The sequence below is a fragment of the Notolabrus celidotus genome, chromosome 15 (assembly GCF_009762535.1).
Source record: "Notolabrus celidotus isolate fNotCel1 chromosome 15, fNotCel1.pri, whole genome shotgun sequence".
Taxonomy (NCBI): domain Eukaryota; kingdom Metazoa; phylum Chordata; class Actinopteri; order Labriformes; family Labridae; genus Notolabrus; species Notolabrus celidotus.
The window spans coordinates 16,131,449-16,152,003 of NC_048286.1; the positions used below are offsets into that span (position 1 = coordinate 16,131,449).

The window sequence follows — 20,555 nt, forward strand, 5'->3', positions numbered from 1 at the left end:
TGCTCATATAACAAGGCTGAGTTTTTGACTTCAATATTGGAGAAGACTGATTTTATGGACCGCATGCCAAAACATTTGTTTGGCATGTCACAGCGACTAACAGCTATAATCAAAATATACATACACAAATGCAATTGTGCAAGAATAAAAGACATGTGGCTTGGATGGGTGTCAGATTAGAGCAAAAGTTGAAGATCACATCTCCCGCCAGCTTTTCCTCAAATGTTACATTTTTGAAAGTGTATTTTAAGTGATGTATGCAGCTCCTCCTTCTGCTGCTGCTGCTCTTCTCCACACCTTATCTCAGGTGAGAATCTCCTTTCACTGTTGCCTCCGAGCCAAGATCAGCAATCTGGGAGTTGGGGTGTGTTTCTTTTGGAGATTAGTGTGGATGGAGGCTGTTGCATGTTGGAATAATAAACAGGTGAACACTTCAACTCTGCATAATTCTCTATCTCTGTGCAAACCTTAATGTATGAAAATCGTATTCCACCTCGGGGCAGAAAAACCGGCAGAAGATTATGTCCAGGGCACGGTGAGAGGAAACCCAATGACAAATCTCACCACTCGCACAACAATGATCAAGAGGTAGGAGGTTGCTTTTTATCATCTATTTTTTCACTAAAATCCAGGCAGGTTAGGGAGGGATTCTAGATGTTTGAAATGTAAGTATTGCTAATGTTTACACGGGGACACACTTAACTGTATCTGCAAACAACACCCTATGCCAAACACATGTTCACGCACCAGACGCCCAAGTTCTTCCTGTTCTCATCCAGAGCGTAGCCAGCCCCCTCTTTGCCTTCTCCAAGGGTTATTCCGATCCCCTTGAGAGCCCAGCCAGGTAGGGGGTAACATTCATAACGGCTGGTGTTCTCAGCTTTGGATTTTTTAGTGCTCCCCTTCCTTTGCACACAACAACGCCCCCTGCACCCGTCTCATCAACCCCCCAGCGCTCCCTCCCCAACTCACTCCTCTTCTTCTTCGTCTTCTTCTTCTTCTTCTTCTCCTTCTTTTTCTTCTTCTTCTTCTTCCCCCAGATCTCTCTTTGCCACAGCTGCTGCCTCCAAGCCTCGCCTGCAGCCTTCAGGAGGCTTCCCAGCTCCCTCTCTCCTTTTCCCCGCAGCCAAGAAGGAAAAAGCAGGCAAAGGAGGGAAAATAAAACTTCAGGCACACCACGCAAGGCCATCTGGGTAATCTTGTTCAAAAGGCTTGAGGTGATAGCTGCAATTTACACAGGCAAAAAAAGAAGAGGAAGAAAAAAAAGAACAGACCTCATTTCCATACCTAGCAGCCTCAAGGAGATGAAATTGAATAAACTAAGAATTAGAAAAGAATTACAGTAAAACCAATACGGAATATTCAACATTAGTTCATTTTGTCCTTGTAACACCCCCCCCCCCTCCACACACACACACACGCACACACATCTTGTGATTTACTAAGAAAGGGTTGACATGAAGGTGCCATGGACAACTTAGTGAAGCACACAAGCCTACACACACAGACGCACACACAGCTCACTCGGATACACGTGCAGACACACACAGCCGTGGGGGGAAACAATATTTGCGATGAAAGCAAATCAAACTGAAATCCAACATGTTAAAGTCAAGTTGATTAGTGTGAAAATGTAAAAGCATCCTCAACTGGCATATCCCACAGTCATAAAGATATGTTAATTTGCAACTTAATGGCTGAGAGCATAATTTTGCTTATATAAACCTTGAAACATGCTGCATTTTTTTGAAATGTGCCTTAATTTAATGAAGTAAACACCACTGCAGAAACAATAAATGCCCCAATTAAAGAACAGGCATGAAGAGAAGTGTCTATTTCCCATTTTGCCCCCGCGGACATATGTACCCAAGCGTGTCTGTGCATTTACCCACACGCACAAGAAGCATATGCATCATGTGCAGCTCATAAACATCATGCCTTCCCTTTTCACATTAGCATATGTGCCGTGCTGTACAAGATGTAGGTTATCTGGTGTGAGATCCAGGCTACATGTTTATGGCAGAATCAGTGGCATGCATGTAAGTATGTGTATTTGTGTGCATCTGTAGGGGGCGGGAGTATGTGCATGTACGTCTGTGATGGCATGGTGTTTCTGTATAATTGGTCCATAATGTGGTCCAAATTGCTGTTCATAATTGTATGCATGTTTCAGGAGCATATTGTGCATTAAAAGCGGGATGCACCATCCTCTATTCTTCCTTCCTTCTTCGCCTGTGTCCCTGCATCTGTATGTCATCTGGCCTGCTTCGCACCCCTGGAGGGCATTTCCCATCAGGCTCGCTGTGCTCCAATGTGTCTCGACAGACCTGATGTGATCTGAGTGGCTGACGGGTTTGTCCCTGCTGCCCGCTGTCTTTTCTCTTCCCCGGCCATACTCACACATGTGCCTAAGAAACACACAACCTGATGCGGGCTGACTGGAGTTTACACCTCCTGTGGAAAAAAAGCCTCCAATCAGTGCTGGCATAATTATCCTCTGCACCAAATATGTCCGTGCACAGTACCTCACTAGAAGAATCTTTAACCTGATCGTGAGTTTGACTTTAATTCAAGTGCAGAACATGGTTTACGAGCTTCATTTCTTCTTTTAGTATCCGTTTGAACGTGTGCATAAATGTGAACGTTCAATTATGAAACCCCGCTGGAGAGAAACAATGCCCTCTTGGTTCAGTAGCCATCTTACACACACAGACACACACACACACACAGAAGCCTGAGGGGATGCAGGGAGAGTGGGGGTTGGATACCATGAGACTAGGGCATCAAACTGGGGCTTAGAGACAGAGATATACCAACTGGAACCTTATACCTACAGGGTGTGTGTGTGTGTGTGTGTGTGGATCTACAGAATGTGTGTGTCTGCTCGTATCCTTGTGTTACTCAGACTCACATATGGAGGATGCAGGTATCATACTGAGTGCTGCATAGGGAGGAATACAGTTTGTGGAGGATCTGCGTGTGTGCATGTGTGTGTATGTGTGTATGTGTGTGTGTTTGAATATAATCTAATTGCTTACTAGTGGAGGACAAAATTGTTTAGCCTGCAGGTATAAGTGCTGATGAGAACTGGTCTGATATCTCAATCCACCAATCAGCAACACAGGGCCGCCCCACAGCCTTGCTTTAAATCTTTCACACACTAAACTGTGTATGTTAGCATAACATTTTTGCCTTTTAAATGCAGTTATTTGTTGTTTTTCTTCCTTTAATAGACAATGAAATAGGTTGTCTTAAGGTCTGTTTTCTCAAGTACAGCAGCAGCAGAGAGCATCAGCCTTTTAGCCTTTAATTAAAAAAAGATCAAGGCGATTTTTATTGATATTTCTCTGCACACTTCAGGCACAGAACTATAATGCCCCCAAGTCCAGGGTAATGTTTTTTTGATCAATGATTAACTACCTTAGTCGGGGCCTTAGATCACCTTTAGGTGCTTCTCACAAGCTAGTTTTGTCTTGTGGCTAAAATGAGCCACGGCAGTGAGGAAATGGCTGCAGAAATGGCTGAGGGAGGACTGTGACGGAGCAGTGTTATTATCCTGCTCGTGTCCATTCAAGCAGCACAACTCAAGTGTTTGCTGGAACTCAAGGTGAGGAAACAATTAGACAAGTTCCTTGTTCTGAGTCACTATCACACAAATTAGGGATCTTCCTTATTTTCACTGAAGTATTAAACTTTTTCCACATGAGTAATATTGCAACGGTACAGCTTTAAGATGACACATAAGGTTGGCTGTTTCTGACATGATGTTTGGACGCTGTCAACTCGGAAAAACTCTTCCCTCAAAAGCCCAGGGACATAAACGCCATTTTGGAGGGGGCAAATGTGACCCTTATACGGTCTGTGATCATTCTAACCGACTCGCCGACAGGAGGGGAGGGGTCTCAGGAGGGCCAGGCGGGTCAGGAGTCACTTGAGTCATGTGACAACCCCCCAGGGTGTTATTGGGAGTGACAGGGAGAGCCAGAAAGCAGAGCTGCGGTGTGTAGCTGCATGCCCACGGGTGAAAAGGAGGTCACTGGCCACAGGAAGCAAGTGCAAAAAGTGCCCAGAGCTAGTGTCCTTAATGAGAGCTCATCCCCTGAGGTGTGTATCCCAGCAGCCTAACTGCCACATGAAAAACTAATCTATAAAGAGAGCTGTAGGCACACGAGAGAGCAGCCATTTTCATGGTCCATTCCCTGAGCCAGGAGCCATCTTGTGAGGTAAACAAACCCAAGTCTAAAGATGTGCACCTGAGTACGAGGCCAATGTCACGCCGAGCCCTACGAGGCCTTATCTCAATATCTGTTTGGTCCTAAAGATTTGAATCCCATCAAAAGTACTGTAAATGAACTTATTAATAAAGTTTCTGTGCTGCTGAGAAGCAGAGGTTAATAAAACAGGAGCCCTATAGCACGAGTGGGAGAAATACATTTGAAAATAAACTTTGAGTAACTCATTAGATTAAGAAAATTATAAGAATAATAACCCCGAGCGCTGCCTGGGGAGGGAAATCTCATTAACAGGTTTTTCGATTCCTTCTTTCAATACATTTGTTCAAAGTGCCAGAGAGTGTTCAATTATCACCCGCCCTCTCACCTCCGAGACATAGGGTGACAAGAAACCCCAGAGAAACCTGCAGGGCCGGGGAGGGGCTGTGTAACACAAGCACACACACATATATCCACACACACACACACACACACACACACACACACACACACACACACACACACACACACACACGGTTTCACTTCACTCCCCCCTGAGTAATGGGCTTTCTGACCATTTGTTTAATACTGTCAACAAACAAGACAAGAGCTGCAGGGCTACTCAGGAAATGCAATCCCACCCTTGAATGAGTGTGAGCACATGAAACTTACACACATATACTGTATGTATGTTCTATATACACGTTCACAGCAAGCTTTTGCCTCTTTCAACAATATCTCGAAGATTCTAAAGGACGTACTTTCATCCAGCAGGGTTTCATAACAGCAAACAAAGAGCTCCACCAAAGTTTCCTGCTTTCATCTGTTTCCAATCTTCCCATGAGCCTTTGGGCTACAGCCTTCAGGCCGGAGGTTTGGAAGGCTATATTTGCTCTGGAACCATTTACCGTGCTCTCCTCCTTCTCCAGACATGGCAGAGCGCCCGAGGGGGGGCTGCAACTCGGCCCACCTGGAGTGCTGTGTCTCCACCCAACCCCCCTCTGGTGGTAGTCACCAGCGTTGTACAGCACTGGTTTGTGCCTCGCAGGCCTCCGACTACAGCAACCGCTCGGAAAAGACATCACAATCTGGAGATCAAGATTGAATAAAGGCGGCTTCCAAACAACACTTTTCATGGCACAAAGCTGAGAGGTTGGATTTGAAGCATATGTGGCCGATTGAAAACTTGACCACAGCTATGTTATGGTAACACTTATAACCATTTACAAGCCAGATTTTTAAAAGCATAGATGAGACGCTTGGAAAAAGAAAAGTTGAAGTGTTAGCTCTGCACTGTATTACTCCAATGTTATTTCTGGTACCAACCAGCTAACAGTTTCATGGCAGCAACACCTGGAGCTAACACCTCTTGCCAGCTAATATTCCTTAAAATAACTTTCGAGATCCATGCAAAGAGGGTGTCAAATGGACCTGTAATCATAATAAGTAAGACAGCTTAGTAGATTCCGAATTAAAAGTAAGTCTTAAGTTGAGCCATATGTGCTCAGGCTGCCTGGAAGTGCCAAATTTTGCGCAGGCTAAAAACTATTTATGTTGCACCTTAAAAACAGTAAAACCTACAAAAACCTAGTCGTTGCCTCTGCTAGGATAGATGTTCTCCACTTTGAAATGGTAGAGGAAGACCCACATCTTTTCTGTAGGTCGGCCTTGACTTATGATGTTTGGCAGCAAACTAAATCAAAACCTCTAGACATAAAATATGTTAAAGTCTGTCTTTAAGATTGTGATAAAATAAAGACTTTGTGGACACAGATGTATGAGGACCATTAGTTATATATTTACACACCATATATGTGTCTGTTCTCATGTAGAGAGAGGGAGGGGATGATTTGCAGATAGGTAAAAGCATAAAAAAGACAATCTCTTAGCCAAAGGCAAGAGAGAAGTCATTTCTTTTCTAGCCCTCCAGCAGCAAACCTGGCATCATTTATTTCCATCTCTGTTGCCTACGCAACTGTTGAAGCAGCAGCATATGCTTGGCTTGTTTCATTTTATACCCAATGGATTGGCATTTTGTGTGACAGAGGAAGAAACAATATGTGAAAAAATCAATCCTTTGAAAATGGGTTTTCATCAGAGCAACAGCCCCTGATGTTGCCGTAAGTTTTAAAAGAAGTGTACAGAAAGTAGGACCACCAGACAATTTCATCTTACTGCAGAAATGCAGCATAAAGAGTTTCAGATTAACAGCACAGCTTGATCCAATGGGCAAGAAAACTAAACACAAATAATGGTTGAACTCTGTTGATGAATCTCATGACAGACAGTTAGATCTTTATTTATAGTTTATGTTTAAGTCCCACAAAACAAAACAAACACAGGTTTAGTGTCTACCAGAGAGACTGCAAAAAAAGACAGACGACATGACACCTCCTCAATAGTGAAGCAAAAACACTTGGAGCACCCCTACGGACTTGCTGCAGGATAGGTCATAAAGCCTGCCTACCCTTCTTGAATCAACATAGTTCACAATGTGAAATCAAAATATGGGTCAGAATTTCATCTAAAACGGGTTCTGTCACGATTGTTAGTTCTCATCATCCTGATGTATGTCCAAATATGATTTTTGTTTTAATGAGCTATTTAACATTAAAATGGTATATAATGCACCAGGTTAACAGAGAGTAGGAAACAGTGAGCAGGTGAACAAATACTAACATAAAATAATTGAACTTCCATTATTGTGAATGTCTGCATGGAACTGGCACAAAAAGCTGTTATCCTGTACACTGTGCTGTTCTCCTCAGACAAACTTGTGGTGTTTGCTGTTTACTGGTAAGTTTAATATGTGTATCAGTTAGCAGACAGGGTGGGGCGTAAGTAATCATCAGGCAATCTCTGCACAAACTCTGGCTCAAAAAACATCTATAGTGCAAGATGTCAGCACGTCTTGATATACAGTCAGAAGTATTTCCAGAAATATTATGTTAGCCTTTTGTATATGTAACATAAGCTTTTTGGGGTAAGTGGCTATTTGACATGTCATACCTCCAAGTCAAATGTAGCTAACTCAGTTATAGTCACCACTATTTGTAGAGCACATTGGAGCCAGAAAAAGCTTAGCGTGGTAGCACTGAAACTCCACTGTAAGCTAACATTTTGGGGGTGTGACAGCAACATAAACACATTCCATAAACAAGAAGAAAAACTCATGCATCTTACATATGTAGACTTAGGTGTTAGCTAAGTCAGATGGAAGCAGCTGTAAAGAAAATAAAATGTTAAAATCTAGATGGTAAAAGTATATGGTTTTCATTGCCTGAAGGTAGTGACATATTTGTGTCAACAAGGTCTAACTTGGTGTTAGTGGCAAATGCTAAACTGTGCTGCACCACAGAATGTATAAAATCCTGGACAGTAGAAGAGATACCATGAGTGAAGCCACAACTTTTAGAGCACCCCCTGGTGACTGGCTGCAGCATAGGCTTTAAAGCTCACCTCCTCTACTATAACAGATGGAACATGGGTCAAACTAGAAAATGAATGCATGTCGTTCTCTCAAATATACTTCTGCCATGACTGTAGTTCTTATCAAGTTGATTTATGTGCAAGCGGTCATTTTTGGAGAAGCATTTCAACTAGCTTTAACTTGTTATTTGATGCTAAAAGCAGGGTTTTATTTTTATTTGGTTAGCCGAGTAGAGGAAGTATGGCGAGAGGAAACGTAAAATGATGAGTTATTGAACTTTGCATAGCCGTACAAACTTTGTGTAGTACACAGCTCCTCCTCGTGGAATAACCGCAGCATGCCAATTTTGTTTATGAGTTACTTGTAATTCCATTTGAGTGGTTAACAAAATCAGATACACAGATACATGTCTAATGACAAACTAGTGCTGCTCTGTCTTTGGTTCCCACAAACAGTTACTCCCAGGCTGAAACATTTACTGTGTCTAAAAAAATGAGATAAAACCAACGACTAAACTAAAGCGGGTAATGATGCATTCATGATAGAACTGGAGCAAAAAAATGCAGGCATACACATACACCCACCATTCACACACAAGCACAGTCAAAGTTTTAGTGCCTAGTTTTGATTCAGCTCTTCATTAGCCACAGGGCCCAACTCCGGTTAGCTCCAGTATTAGGCTCAATTAGAACAAGATCCAATTAGAGGGCTGCTTTCCCCTGGGGCAAGGAGAGGCAGGAAATGGAGACTGAGAAATGTATAAGTCGACAACATGCGGACACAGCCAACATAAACAAACTTACTTTGTTGATCTCTGCTGTTGCTACGCAGGAGTCCTCTGGGAGTTAAAACCCTGCTAGTCTAAGCTATGAGATAAAACAAAATAAAAAAAAAAAGCCCTGCAGCGAAACATGAACTCTGTGAACACAAGGGCTCCGACACCATGAAGGGAACGTCTGGGCCCAGAAAATGAAAAGCCCGCAGGCGTTTTCCATTTACAGCTAAAAATCCAGCACTCGCTCCTAGCCAGGGTTAGTATCAGACTCTCAAAATGAACACTTACACTACGGGGGGAACAAATGAGTAGCTTTCTATTGTCGCTCTATTAAATCTGTCGGTTAATAGACATATACCTTACTGCTGACAGAAATCAATAATGTACAATAAGATAAAAGGCAGGAGGAAGAAAAGGAAGGTATAATTGGAGAAAGAAAGGGAAAAAAGAAAGACAAAGATCCAACTGTGTGATTCTGAGTGCAGTATTTCTGTCCTCCTATCAGTATGGTTGGAGGTGGTGATGGCGGCGGTGTTGTGTGAGCTGTTTGGGCTTGCCCTTGCCTCGGGCCTCTAGTGTTCCTCCCCCGGGCGGCGTGCGAGGGAAATGGTGTGTGGTGCGAGGGTAAACCTTGACCTGCCTGCCAGGAGGCTGCACATGGAATGAAATGAGCACAAACAAAGCGGGGAGAGAGGAGGAGGAGGAGGAGGAGGAGGAGGAGGAGGAGGAGGAGGAGGAGGAGGAGGAGGAAGAAGAGGAGGTAGAGGTGGAGGAGGAGGAAGAAGAAGAGGAGGTAGAGGTGGAGGAGGAGGGGTGTCAGGCAGCAATTGAGGAGGTGTACAGTTTTACTTGTATCACCGCTACACCTCTTTTTCTTGCTGTCTGAGTGGCAGGACACACATGATAGATTTGTGTAGGACATACACATACACGCACGCACGCACACACACGCACGCACGCACATGCACTCAACGCACGCGCGCGTGCGCGCGTGCACACACACACACACACACACACACTCACACACTCACTCACACACTCACTCACAGACACAGACACAGACACAGACACAGACACACACACACACACACACACACACACACACACACACACACACACACACACACACACACACACACACACACACACACACACACACACACACACACACACAGGCATCTCTGCTCTGATTGGGGGGTGCTCAGGTGTTGTGGGTGGCATCCTGGTACGCTGTGAAGATGGAATGTGAAATGTTGCGTTTCCCTTCATGCTTTGCCAAGTTGTGTCTCAGGGAAAGATGGAAATCCCATTATGTCACATGCCTAACTTGGCCCTCCAAACTCTGAAACTCATTTGTGAAATTGGGTTCAGGTCTTAATGAGTTGCAAAGTGGTTTTTGGTCTCATAAGTCTGGCAGCGGATATATTTGTTCAGACTTAAGTGAATGTGCTGATTTTAAGTTAACTTTGTTGCTAGCTAAATTGAAGGTAACAATTCAATTCTCACTTGTTTGATTCTGTGTAGAGTTTAAAGAAGATACAGCACTTAGTTCATCTTTATCCCAGGAGGATTACATAAATCTAGAACATATAATCACTGTAAACCAGCGTGTTGACAGAAGTGTGTATGCCACATCACCCTGCTTACCTGTGAAAAAAAGCCCAGTGAATCCATTACATACTTTAGAGACGACTCATGAATGGAATAATTAGCACAGCATGCTTTCCGCCCGGCTGGAAGTCTCTCTCGATAATGAACAAAGGAAAGGAAATTAGCTTTTGTCTCATAAAGTCACAACTTCAAAAGATCCCTGCCATTGCATTAATACAGCCATAGCCTGCAGCAGCGTGGCAGAGAATAAAATAAGCACTCACACTCAGACCCCATTCCTATCAAGGTCTTTCTCAGGACAAATACTGAGAGCTTGTCTTTTATAGACCACACACACTGGACACAATTGGTAAAATATTAGGAGAGAAAAATGCAAATCCATCCAAGCCAGCTCTTAAAAGCAGTAGAAGAGCCAGTTTGATGTGGATCCTGACTAAAGCATGGTTTCCATTACTAAAATAAATAATTCTCCAGGTGTTACACTATTTCTGTGTATTCTCCCTCCATGCAGCTGCATGTACACTTAATCACATCAGGTCAAGACTTTGGCCCGGGGCTTCCCAGCTGTGGCCTGGGCGACCTGCGACCAACGTCTCGCCTAACTGCTGCAGCAGTCAGCTGCCCTCAGGAGTGTGAGTGGTACACTGATCTGGTGCTGGGTCATGCGGCCTGGCATTACTACATTACAGCACATTAAAAAAAAAAAAAAAGAAAAAAGAAAAAAAAGGGGCCTACACAGCCCAGTGTTTGCGGTGAAGCTGATATGATTGATGGGGACAGTTTCTGTTTAGGTCACAAATTGAATCAATACGAGGGGGTTTTCCAGATTCTGGTCAGGGTGGAACATCATGAAAATGAAAGCATGTTGATGACAAATTGTAGTTAAAAAAAAGAGCAACTACAAAATTAGCTTTAACAAGTATTTTTGCCATAAGAGCTAAAGGAAGCAGCACTGAAGACCAGGGCGAGGCAAGCACTGTCCAAGGCACTCTCCTCTCTCCTATCTGCACCTTTATCTGCCAGGATCAGTTGTTAGTGCTGGCAGTTTTCCTCTCCTGTCCTCTGGAGAGAGGTGGCTCTCAGCTGGAGAGAGGCGCCACAGGCTATGCACTGTCTCCATTGTGTGCAGAGACACATGGAGGACTTGAGAGAGACTCAGTGCAGGTGCAGAGAGAGGAAGAGTGAGAGGGAACACACCTGAGGGGGCTGATTTCTTTTTTTTTTTTCCCCTCCTCACAGAAGTCAGGCTTGTTTTTAGACGGGCCTTTTAGGTTGCAGGGACATTTGTTGTCGGGAGGACAGATTTACTGGAGGTACGCTATACTGGGGGGAGAAAGAGGCTCTCTCAGTTAAAATGTTTCCTCTCTAACTGCCAGGGATATTTGGATACAGGCATAGGTTGCCAGGATAAATAACACTTCCAGCATTCAGGATGTAATGTGAGGCAGTGCTACCAAAAACAATCACATGAATTCAAAGGAGCATTAATTTTGAAGGCCTTCTACATTATGATGAGACTTGATCATGCGTGAGGACATAGTCATTATTTTAATCCCAGGGTGGGTGTGTGTGCACGGACAGGACACAACAAGCTCACCTCACCGCAGACTGGGAGGTTTCCAGAGAAAGTGATCCTTTTGCTAACTGTTTGTTTAAAAGCTGACAGGCTACAAGAGTCTCAGTGACAGCATCTATTCATCTCAGGGTGTCAGGCGGAGAAAAAGAGTGGACGAAGAGGGGATAAAGAACTAGAGAGAGGGAGAGAGAGGGGAGGTGGATGAAGGGAGATGGTAGGAGTAAATGGGAGAGCAGTGGGCTTTGACAAGTGGCTACATTTACCTTTAGCTTTGAATCATCTTCAGATCATCTCGGTTGCAATTTCAGAAATTCATCTGGCGAGTGACTGAATGAGTGCTGATGTTTTCATCACTTTGGTTTTAATTATATGTCTCACTCAGCACACTCTTCCTTCTACTCGGCTAATTTAGATTGAGATCCTTCCAGGCTTTCCCCTATCTTTCATTTCCCTCCCCTTCTTCTCTCCTCTCTGCATCCCATCAGCCCCTTTGTAGAAAAAAAGAGGAAGGAAAAAAAAAACCTTCATGTCTGTGACTTTCTTGCCCTCCAGCGTCTGAAGCCCTCTTTTATTTTGATCATCGCAGCACAATGGATTCATGCCATTCTGGCAACTTTATTCAGTATCAGCCCAAATTTACATACTGCTTAACAAGTTTGTGCGTGACTGTTGATGCCTCTGATCAAAGTGCTTTTGGAAATCTTTCTCATCTGATTTTTTTCTCCCCCTGCCCTTCATTTCAAATGCATGCTGCAGACAGGCATCTTTAACTCAGGGGCAAAGAAAGGTAACCTTAGTGCTGCACAAGCCCAAATGTCATCCAACAAGGAGGGCCCATGTCCCGGGGATAAAGATAATGTAATCTAAGCAGTATACAGTGTGTGGCTGTGTGTCTTTGAGTGTGTGTGAATCTATGTTAGCCTCAGTGTTTGTTGGAGGCTTGGGTTTGGGGGCGGAGGGAGACAGGGGGATGACAAAAGTCAAAGCAGTCATGTGTCATTTTCGGTGCTGAAGGGCTGGGACCTGCCTGCAGGGCTGTCCTCTCTGTCAGACGCACTCACATATCTGCGCTCAACTCTCTCTCGCTGTCTCTATTTTCTTTCGCTCTCTCCATCTTTCTCTCTGTCTTTATTGAATGCATGCACAGATTTGCAGCTGCACAAGAACACACAATAATTATTTGCTCTAAGTAGCATACAGTATTAAGGTGGACCCACAGTTGTATCATTGAAGTAACACAAAACAGCACATTTTCAATGATAGACATCTGCTTTGGATTTACAGTGTGCAGGGAAATCTAAATTACTGCATTTTGACCACACCAAAAAGACTATAGAGACAAGAATTCCTCCACAAATTGTAACTAAAACAGTGTAAAAGTGCAATAGAACAAGCAGGGGGAATTTTTTGACAAAGATCAGCCTTTAAATCAAGATTTCAAAGGCCACGCTACAAACCAAAGGCCTATCAAATTCCCGTAGGGATGGAAGTCGAGGCAGCAGGGAAAATGCACCGTAAGAAACCCGTTGCAGGAACCCAGTAGCCTTCATTTACAACATTACAGAACATTTGTAAATATACGTGGCCAGCAGAGTAAACAACAGAATTGAGAACATTAAATAACTGAGAAAGAAAAATGGATTCAAAAATACAATGAGGAGAGGGTGTGGGTGGAAAGAGAGGAATCGTGGGAATGCAAGATTGCACCTCCCTCAGGCAATCGAATTATCCTATGGGCTGATGGTTCCTCCTTATGCGTCGGCTGACATTTTCCTGTAACCCCATCCTGAGTAATGCTATGTGATGTGTGTGACTGGCTTCTGCCACGGCCCTGAGAGGCCACGGAGCCCTGAAGCCATTTGCTTTTGGCCCCGCAGCATCCTGGGAATTGTTTATTTTAGCTCTGTCTGCTCCTTTTTGCCTCTCAGTCTCATTTTGCTTTCTCTTTCCCTAGTCTCTCCTGTTCCTTCTCTTTTTCTAGCCCAGTGGTGTCTACTTTCAATTAGAGTAGGATGCACTTGTATTCTTGTGTGAGACAAAAAGCCCTGACAGGTAACTCTTGAGGGGTAACTTAAAACCTCACCCTTAGTCTCCTCACACAAACTGTTAGTAAAGCAGCACCTTTCACAGGACACAAAGGTAAAAAAGCAACAGAGGCTGTCGGTGGTATCTGTTACTCAACTGTATATGTTGCTCTGTGTGGTGAAGATAAGAGCAGAGGGTGTGTTCAAGAAAAAAAAAGTTAAAAATCAAGATGTGCTGTGTTTCATGCATGTTTTGTGAGGGTGAGAGAGAGAGGAAAGAGATTTGAGGACAGAGAAGATGAGATGTGTGATATGAGATAATAGAATGATATTCAAAATGTATCCCTGGAGCTAGAAGTTAAAAGAGAACATTAAAAGAGAACATATTTTGATCGCTTATGGATATGTAAGCCAGCACGCAGAAATGCCCAAACTTTACTTCATACTGCTGCAGAAAACCCCTGAAGGGCAAAAGTGGAGGCGGTCCAATCCGCTACACTCAAACAGTATATGTGTGGAACTGTCGACATGTGACAAGCAGAAAAGGGACAGTGTTGAGAGCGTAGCCTTTTATGACCCAACACACTTTGACAGCTTGGCCATCGCTCGAGGACACGAGCGATGTTGCTTTTTCATCTGACAATTTTTAAGCAAAACAACTCTCCCTCGATAGATTTGATTGTTCAGAGAGCCTTTGTGGCTGTGTGTTAAAGCACAGAGACAAAAACATGTCAGCGGCCCCGTAGATTCTGCTCGCTGTTAGCTAGAGGAGGCATACTGTCAATCTGTAGGACAAAAAGTGAGATGAAAGTGTAAAGGATATGATGGGTGACGCTGCTTTTATGCAACACTGCGCTCTGCTGGTGGAAGGTGGGAACACATTGAGTTATTCAGCAGCAGGAGTGAGAAAGTCTTAACAGAAGACTAATGCAACCTTAGGTCCCTGGGGATGCAAATGTCTGTGTGCTTTTACCCTTGAAGCAGTCGCCTTATTTGGACCTGAGGACATTCTGCACTGACAAATTTTAAACATCTCAGGGGGGCATGCTTTGAAATATGGCCACAGGGTGGCACATTAGAATGACAAAAATGTAGATCCTCAAAGTGAAATCTACATGTGACTTGGTAATCAGCTACAGAGAGGAGGGATGGAAGTTGTTAGAAGAGGGTCAGACTAACCGTGCTTAATTCAGACAAATACAAAAGCAGATGTGAACACATGCTATCTTTCTCTCTGTTTGTTCTAGATTTGCTACAACGTGAGAGTACACTTTGTTTATGTGCATGACAGATCATGAGTAAAGGAGATGTGGGCACTGTTTTAAAAAAAATCTGTTGTGCGTTCACAGTAATACTGTCTGCTGTGTGTATGTGCAAAAGGCCTGTGAGCTCTGTGTTTGTGTGCGAGTCTGTGAGTGTGTGAGCGTGTGTGCGTGTGTGCGTGTGTGTGTGTGTGTGTGTGTGCATACAAACAATGCACTCAGTCGACAGCCTGCAGCAGTGTGCATTCTTGCTTGGAGAGTACATTTCCTGGGGCCTCGTTCCTCCGTCGATGACCTCTGGTGAAGCCATTATTTTCTGCATTAATGATGAGCAGCAGCCAGCGATGAGAGAGATGGACTTTGTCCTGAGGCACAGTAGCGCTGATTATGGGCAACAACAATGCCAGCAAAAGAAGAAGAAAAAAAGGGAAAGAAAAAGAAAACTCTTCCCACAAGCAGTTCAAAAGACGAGGAGTCTTAGAGGCAGCACTGAATAAGCTTCTCTGGCTCTATTGACAAGATGGATCAGATAACCTTTGTAGCTGGGGGATTAGCCAGAATAAACTTTATTAAAGTTTACCTATAGCTTGTTCTGTCATCCAGTGGATCTACAACCTGAGCGTCAACAAACCAGTGGCTGGGACAACATATCAAATCTGACATTTAGTGCAGCAGTGTGTGGCACTAAGCGTATAGTAAGAGAGAGCCTTACAGGTTTGATCACCCTTTAAGGATTTAATGACATTATGTATAGGAAGGAATATCAAGCGCTTAATTGATCCTCTGACACCTGCCCAAATAGCGACCTATAAGACTCACAAACAAGACAAATTGCAGACAAAGTGCAATTGCTCTAGTCAAGGCAGCCAGGGCACCCACTCAGGAAATCCTGGCTTGGGGAGATGACTCTAAATGAAGGACTTTACCATTCACCATTATGTCTTTGGTGAGAGTCAGAGGGAACCCCCGGGGCTCTTCAGCACAGCACGGCACAACTTTTCAAAGGGCTCCAGATTAAAGTCACTGAAAGTTCCCACTGGGGTCTGAGGCCAGGATCCCATTAAGCAGCCCTACCACACCGCCGGCCATAATTGTGTCGTTGAGAATTCAGAGCAGCGCTTGCTTGATAAGCGAATTTAGGGTGAAATAAAAAAGGAGAGGCAAAAAAGGGGGTCTCGCTGGGCCACCATTAGACACTTCATTCGCTCATCGCTAATTTGTTTTAAATGACTGAGGGAGAGGTGAGCACTTTATAAAGCAATCAGATACCTCTTTTTTCATTTCCAGGTCTGCGACAGAATGCTGATAAATGAAAACCACTCCACTTTATTGCCACACACACCATAGTGCCGCTAGTGGTGTTTTAAACTGTAGTTATCTTTATGGCAGTACTTGCTTTGCAGTAGGATAATCAATAAAGAGGGAGACAAAAAAGGTAGGAATCTCTTCCCCTCTTTCTTGAAGTCCTTCTTCTACTTGTCTTGAAGAAACCATTCATTTTGCCACTTGTGACAACAACATTACTCTTTGTACTCTAACATTGATACTGTGTAGTAAAGCCATCTTGCGTGACCCCTGATTAAAGCCAGTCATAAAAATAAGATGGAAAGGGTTTTTACAAACATGCCAGCTTTTATTGAGAATTTAATTTCAGTATACTTTGAACGTTGCAAAGAGATTATTCACCATCAGAGCTGTTTGGTGATTTATAAAAACATCCTGTATGTGGCTATAGATCTGAAACATAACTTGAGACTATGCATGGGCTCATCTGCCATCAGTGAAGTCAAATTGCTTGAAGTATTGCAGCTTTTTTTGCAAACCGTATAGCAATCCTCTGAATGCATCACTAGATCTCAAGTTATGATTTAGCTCTTTACATTGACATAAATGAGAGAAGTCAACTCTCCAAAAACATATATTTGCAACCCAAATATGCTATTGTAATCTAAGTGCAATGAAGAAAACCCCTTAGTGGACTGGTTTAAGTGGATTTTTTCTGCTTCTTCTTCTCTGCCTCCTCTTCTTTTTCCTTCTCAATCTCAGCCACCAGGGTCTCAATTTCCTTGGATTCCAAAATCTGCAAATGAAAGCAATTATCAGCATTTAAATAAAGAAGAACAAACAAACACAAAGGCCGAATATAACTTGTAGTAGATTACCTTGAGCGGCTGGTTTCGTCTGATAACAGCAAGCTCAATGTTTTTGCCTCCTGACTGGACAACCTGTGACAGAACAAATGTTGTGAGGCAGAGAGACAAGGTTCCTGAAGTAATTAAAAAGCATCAATAGAAGAAGAAGTCCTTGACAAATGTAAGTTGTTCAGAAAATTTTACTTTAAAAGTTGATCAACAGCTCAAGGTATGACTGAATCTAACAATACACAAACAAGGCTCCTGAAACCAATCATAATATGGTTCACAATGCACGACTTCTTCCTGTTTCTGATTTTACTGTGGGCAACTTTGGCGGTATATAACCATAACCATTAAGCATGACACAGCAGATATCTTCACAATGTCTTATTTATCTTTATGGTTTACATCTGGCACCAGTCAAGACTGTCTCAGGACTGTGGTAGATTTAAACACATTACAAATACTCCTGCGGATTTTGAATATACTATTTGGCACTTGCAGCTGTGCATATGTAGCCACTAACAGTCGGCAGGTTAATACATTTAGGTGAAAGCAAAGACTATATTTGACCTTACCTCAAGCAAAGCTTTGATAGCCAACTTGATTGCCTCGTTGTCCCCTGCGATGGCTTCCTCCGTGTAATTCTTCTCCAGGAATTCCCTCACAGTTTTCGCGCTACGGCCGATTGCATTTGCCTGTTTTTTTTTCAAGGGGCGCAAAATTCAATTATCTATCAATTTCAGACTGAAAGTGTAACAAGAAAACTAAGTCACAAAGAGAAAACGCTCTTACCTTCCAGGCATGGTAGGTTCCTGATGGGTCTGTCTGATACAGCCTGGGAGTCCCATCGTAGTCAAAGCCGACAATTAACGCAGAGATGCCAAATGGCCTGCGCCCGTTGCTTTGAGTGTAGCGCTACAAACAAATTCGACCAGATTTCCAAATTGTTATACAAAATAAAATATGCACTGCTTCAGTTTTCGAGGAACTGTTTGTCATACTTATACTAGGTATCACTATGTAGTTGCCATTTGTTGAGAAATCTTTGGCATAACTTTTAAAGAGCTGTCACAGTATTAGGTGGCAGCCTCTTGCGGCATGGTCCATCATGTATGTTGTATTTTTTTTTTTCATTTCCCAGTTTGGAATCAGTTACAGGCATTTACCAAATCTAGTATATTAGTGGTGCGCTCTTCATGAAATGGGAGAAAGATGAGTACCTGTTTCAGTGTAGCGATGTAGCGTGTGATGTATTCCACTGTGACTGGGTCCTCAACAGTTAGCCTGTGGCTCTGGCACTCAACCCGAGCTCTGTTTATCACAATGCGGGCATCTGCAGTTAAACCTGTGAAATATTCAAAAAGGTGGAGTAAGTATACATGACATGATATTTGACATAAATAGCTTAGAAGGGCTAATCAATTAAATATTTGGTTGGGATGGATTTTCAGACTAAGGACATGAGCTGGGTCGGACATTTTTAGCAGACAGTGAGCAAAGTTAACCATTTTTAAAAGAAAAACAAATAGATAAGATAACAAACACACTGGATGTTTATTAACGTATTGCCACACCCAAAAGGGCATCAACACAATGAAAGAGCAGCACTTGTCAGTATTAGTAAAAGATGTTTTTCTTGCCGGACCCAAGTCACAATCACTCAGCAGTTGCTTTCGGGCCACGAATTGAATAGGACTGGCTTAGAGTATTTAGCATTTTGAGAAAACTGATTTGCACTCTATGCCAAATGAAAGATGTGTCTTATTTCAATGATGTGATTGTGACGTACCTGCGAACGCCATACAGACATGCTCATCCAGTGCACATATTTTACGCACTGTCCTTTCCTCCTGCAGCTTTGCAACGGATTTCTTCTCAACTCCAAGGACGACTATGTCTTTGCCTCGGATTCCAACCTGCAAAGAATAAAAAAATAAAGAAGTTTAGCTTCTGCTCATTGACATTGCATGATCTTCCATCCCCAGAGACTGAAACTGTGACTGTTGGTATGAGACATTAAGTAACAAAGGGCACACTGATCAGCTCCATTAATGATGGGGAATGCACTGTTTGTTTGAGATGGATACACTTTACAGTGCTGTGTGTTGCCATGGATAAGATGTAATAACAACATTAACAACATGACAGAATCAAGTGGAAGTTAGCTCTGTTTTTTGTGGAAAAGGATGTAAAGGAGGGACAGAAGCCAGTATAGACAAAAATAGGTCAGCGCAGTGCAGTGTGGCTATTTGATTTAAATAATGTCAATTTATAAAGTTGTGCATAAACAATGCACACACCAGAATAGATATCTCGTAAACTTATATAAGAAACTTTATAATTTAGTGTAGGATTTTGCATACTGAACTATAAACAGACCCTTCGTCATTACGGTGGCCTCAGCACAACTTTGATGAGTAAACTAAATGACAGCGTTTTTCTTGGACATTTAAATTGTACTTTAAATGTTGTTCTCATGTTTGCTTCTTTATTGTTTAAACTCTACATTACTACAATTCTTGGACAGCTTTTCCTCAATTCGCAAATCACACTGAAACTGAAACTACTGTGAGAGTGACACAGCGACAAAATGCTTGCTAATGATACTCTTTAAATTGTTGTAAATTGTTGTTTATAGCATTACTTAATGAAGTTGCAGACTGATAATTCATAACAGGGCATTAAAATACAAATTTTGAGGGCAACAATGTGTCCAAAAACAACATTAGATAGGTAACATGTGTAGTAAAGTATTGTGCTGTGTGCTAGCTTAGCTGGCTTTGCTAAATGAAGTTTGCTAACGTTAGCTTAAGCATTAGTTTCTCTTTGAGACTCACCGCTGTGGAACCTTTCTTTACTGCCTCCTGTGCATACTCCACTTGAAAGAGATGACCATCAGGAGAGAACACAGTGATAGCCCTGTCGTATCGTGTCGCCATTGCCCTGGTATACACAAACAATCACAAGAAGAGAAGAGAGGACTCCCACAAAATGATTCAGCTAGTTAGCAAAGAGATGCTCAGGATGTGCGGCTACCAAGTGTTGAAGACAGCGCATGCGCATGACCTCTGAACTGAGGCGATACCAACTCTGGGGTTTAGTCAGAGCAGAATTGTAAATGAACAGAATACTCAATGTTTAATGTGAGTTCTGTGATAAAAGATATAATTGATTAAATAATAACAGAAAAAAAACCAACTCCCGTGTTTCTGTCTTAAATCAGAGTCATGTATTCATTGAATTCTATATATCATGTGAAAAGAGGGCGCAATGTATGTGAGGATGAAAGCGTACAGCTCGGTCAGATAACTACTGTCATTGACCATACGTGCTTTAAACAGCTTATTATATATATTTGATAAATATTAGTCAAAGCTCGAACTGCATTACCCCTTTAGTGGAACATTCCATTGCCAGTGGTTTAGGACTAACTCTGGACTGTTCCATTACACGATAATAGGGGTAATGTAATAAGAGGGGAGCTATGGTGCTGGTAAATTTAAAAACGTAGAAAAGTGTGTCGACGTT

At 42.8% G+C, this 20,555-nt stretch overlaps 1 protein-coding gene across 1 annotated transcript; it reads right to left on the reverse strand.

Annotated features, from left to right (window-relative positions):
* Positions 1-16,498: 16,498 nt before the first annotated feature.
* On the reverse strand, positions 16,499-20,080 carry psma8 (proteasome 20S subunit alpha 8). Its single transcript, XM_034703480.1, has 7 exons — positions 19,865-20,080; positions 18,817-18,943; positions 18,248-18,372; positions 17,820-17,942; positions 17,603-17,722; positions 17,052-17,114; positions 16,499-16,969 (listed from the first exon to the last, which is right to left on the reverse strand). Exons 1-7 carry the CDS (start codon positions 19,964-19,966, stop codon positions 16,874-16,876), a joined length of 756 nt encoding a protein of 251 aa, XP_034559371.1. The 5' UTR covers positions 19,967-20,080; the 3' UTR covers positions 16,499-16,873.
* Between the last annotated feature and the right edge of the window lie 475 nt (positions 20,081-20,555).

Coding starts and splice junctions, on each gene's coding strand:
- psma8 (XM_034703480.1), bottom strand. CDS start 19,966: ATGGCGACACGATACGACAGGGCTATCACTGTGTTCTCTCCTGATGGT. Junction 18,944..19,864: donor TAAAGAAAGGTTCCACAGCG/GTGAGTCTCAAA, acceptor TATTCTTTGCAG/GTTGGAATCCGAGGCAAAGA. Junction 17,943..18,247: donor ACATCGCTACACTGAAACAG/GTACTCATCTTT, acceptor ATTTGTTTGTAG/CGCTACACTCAAAGCAACGG.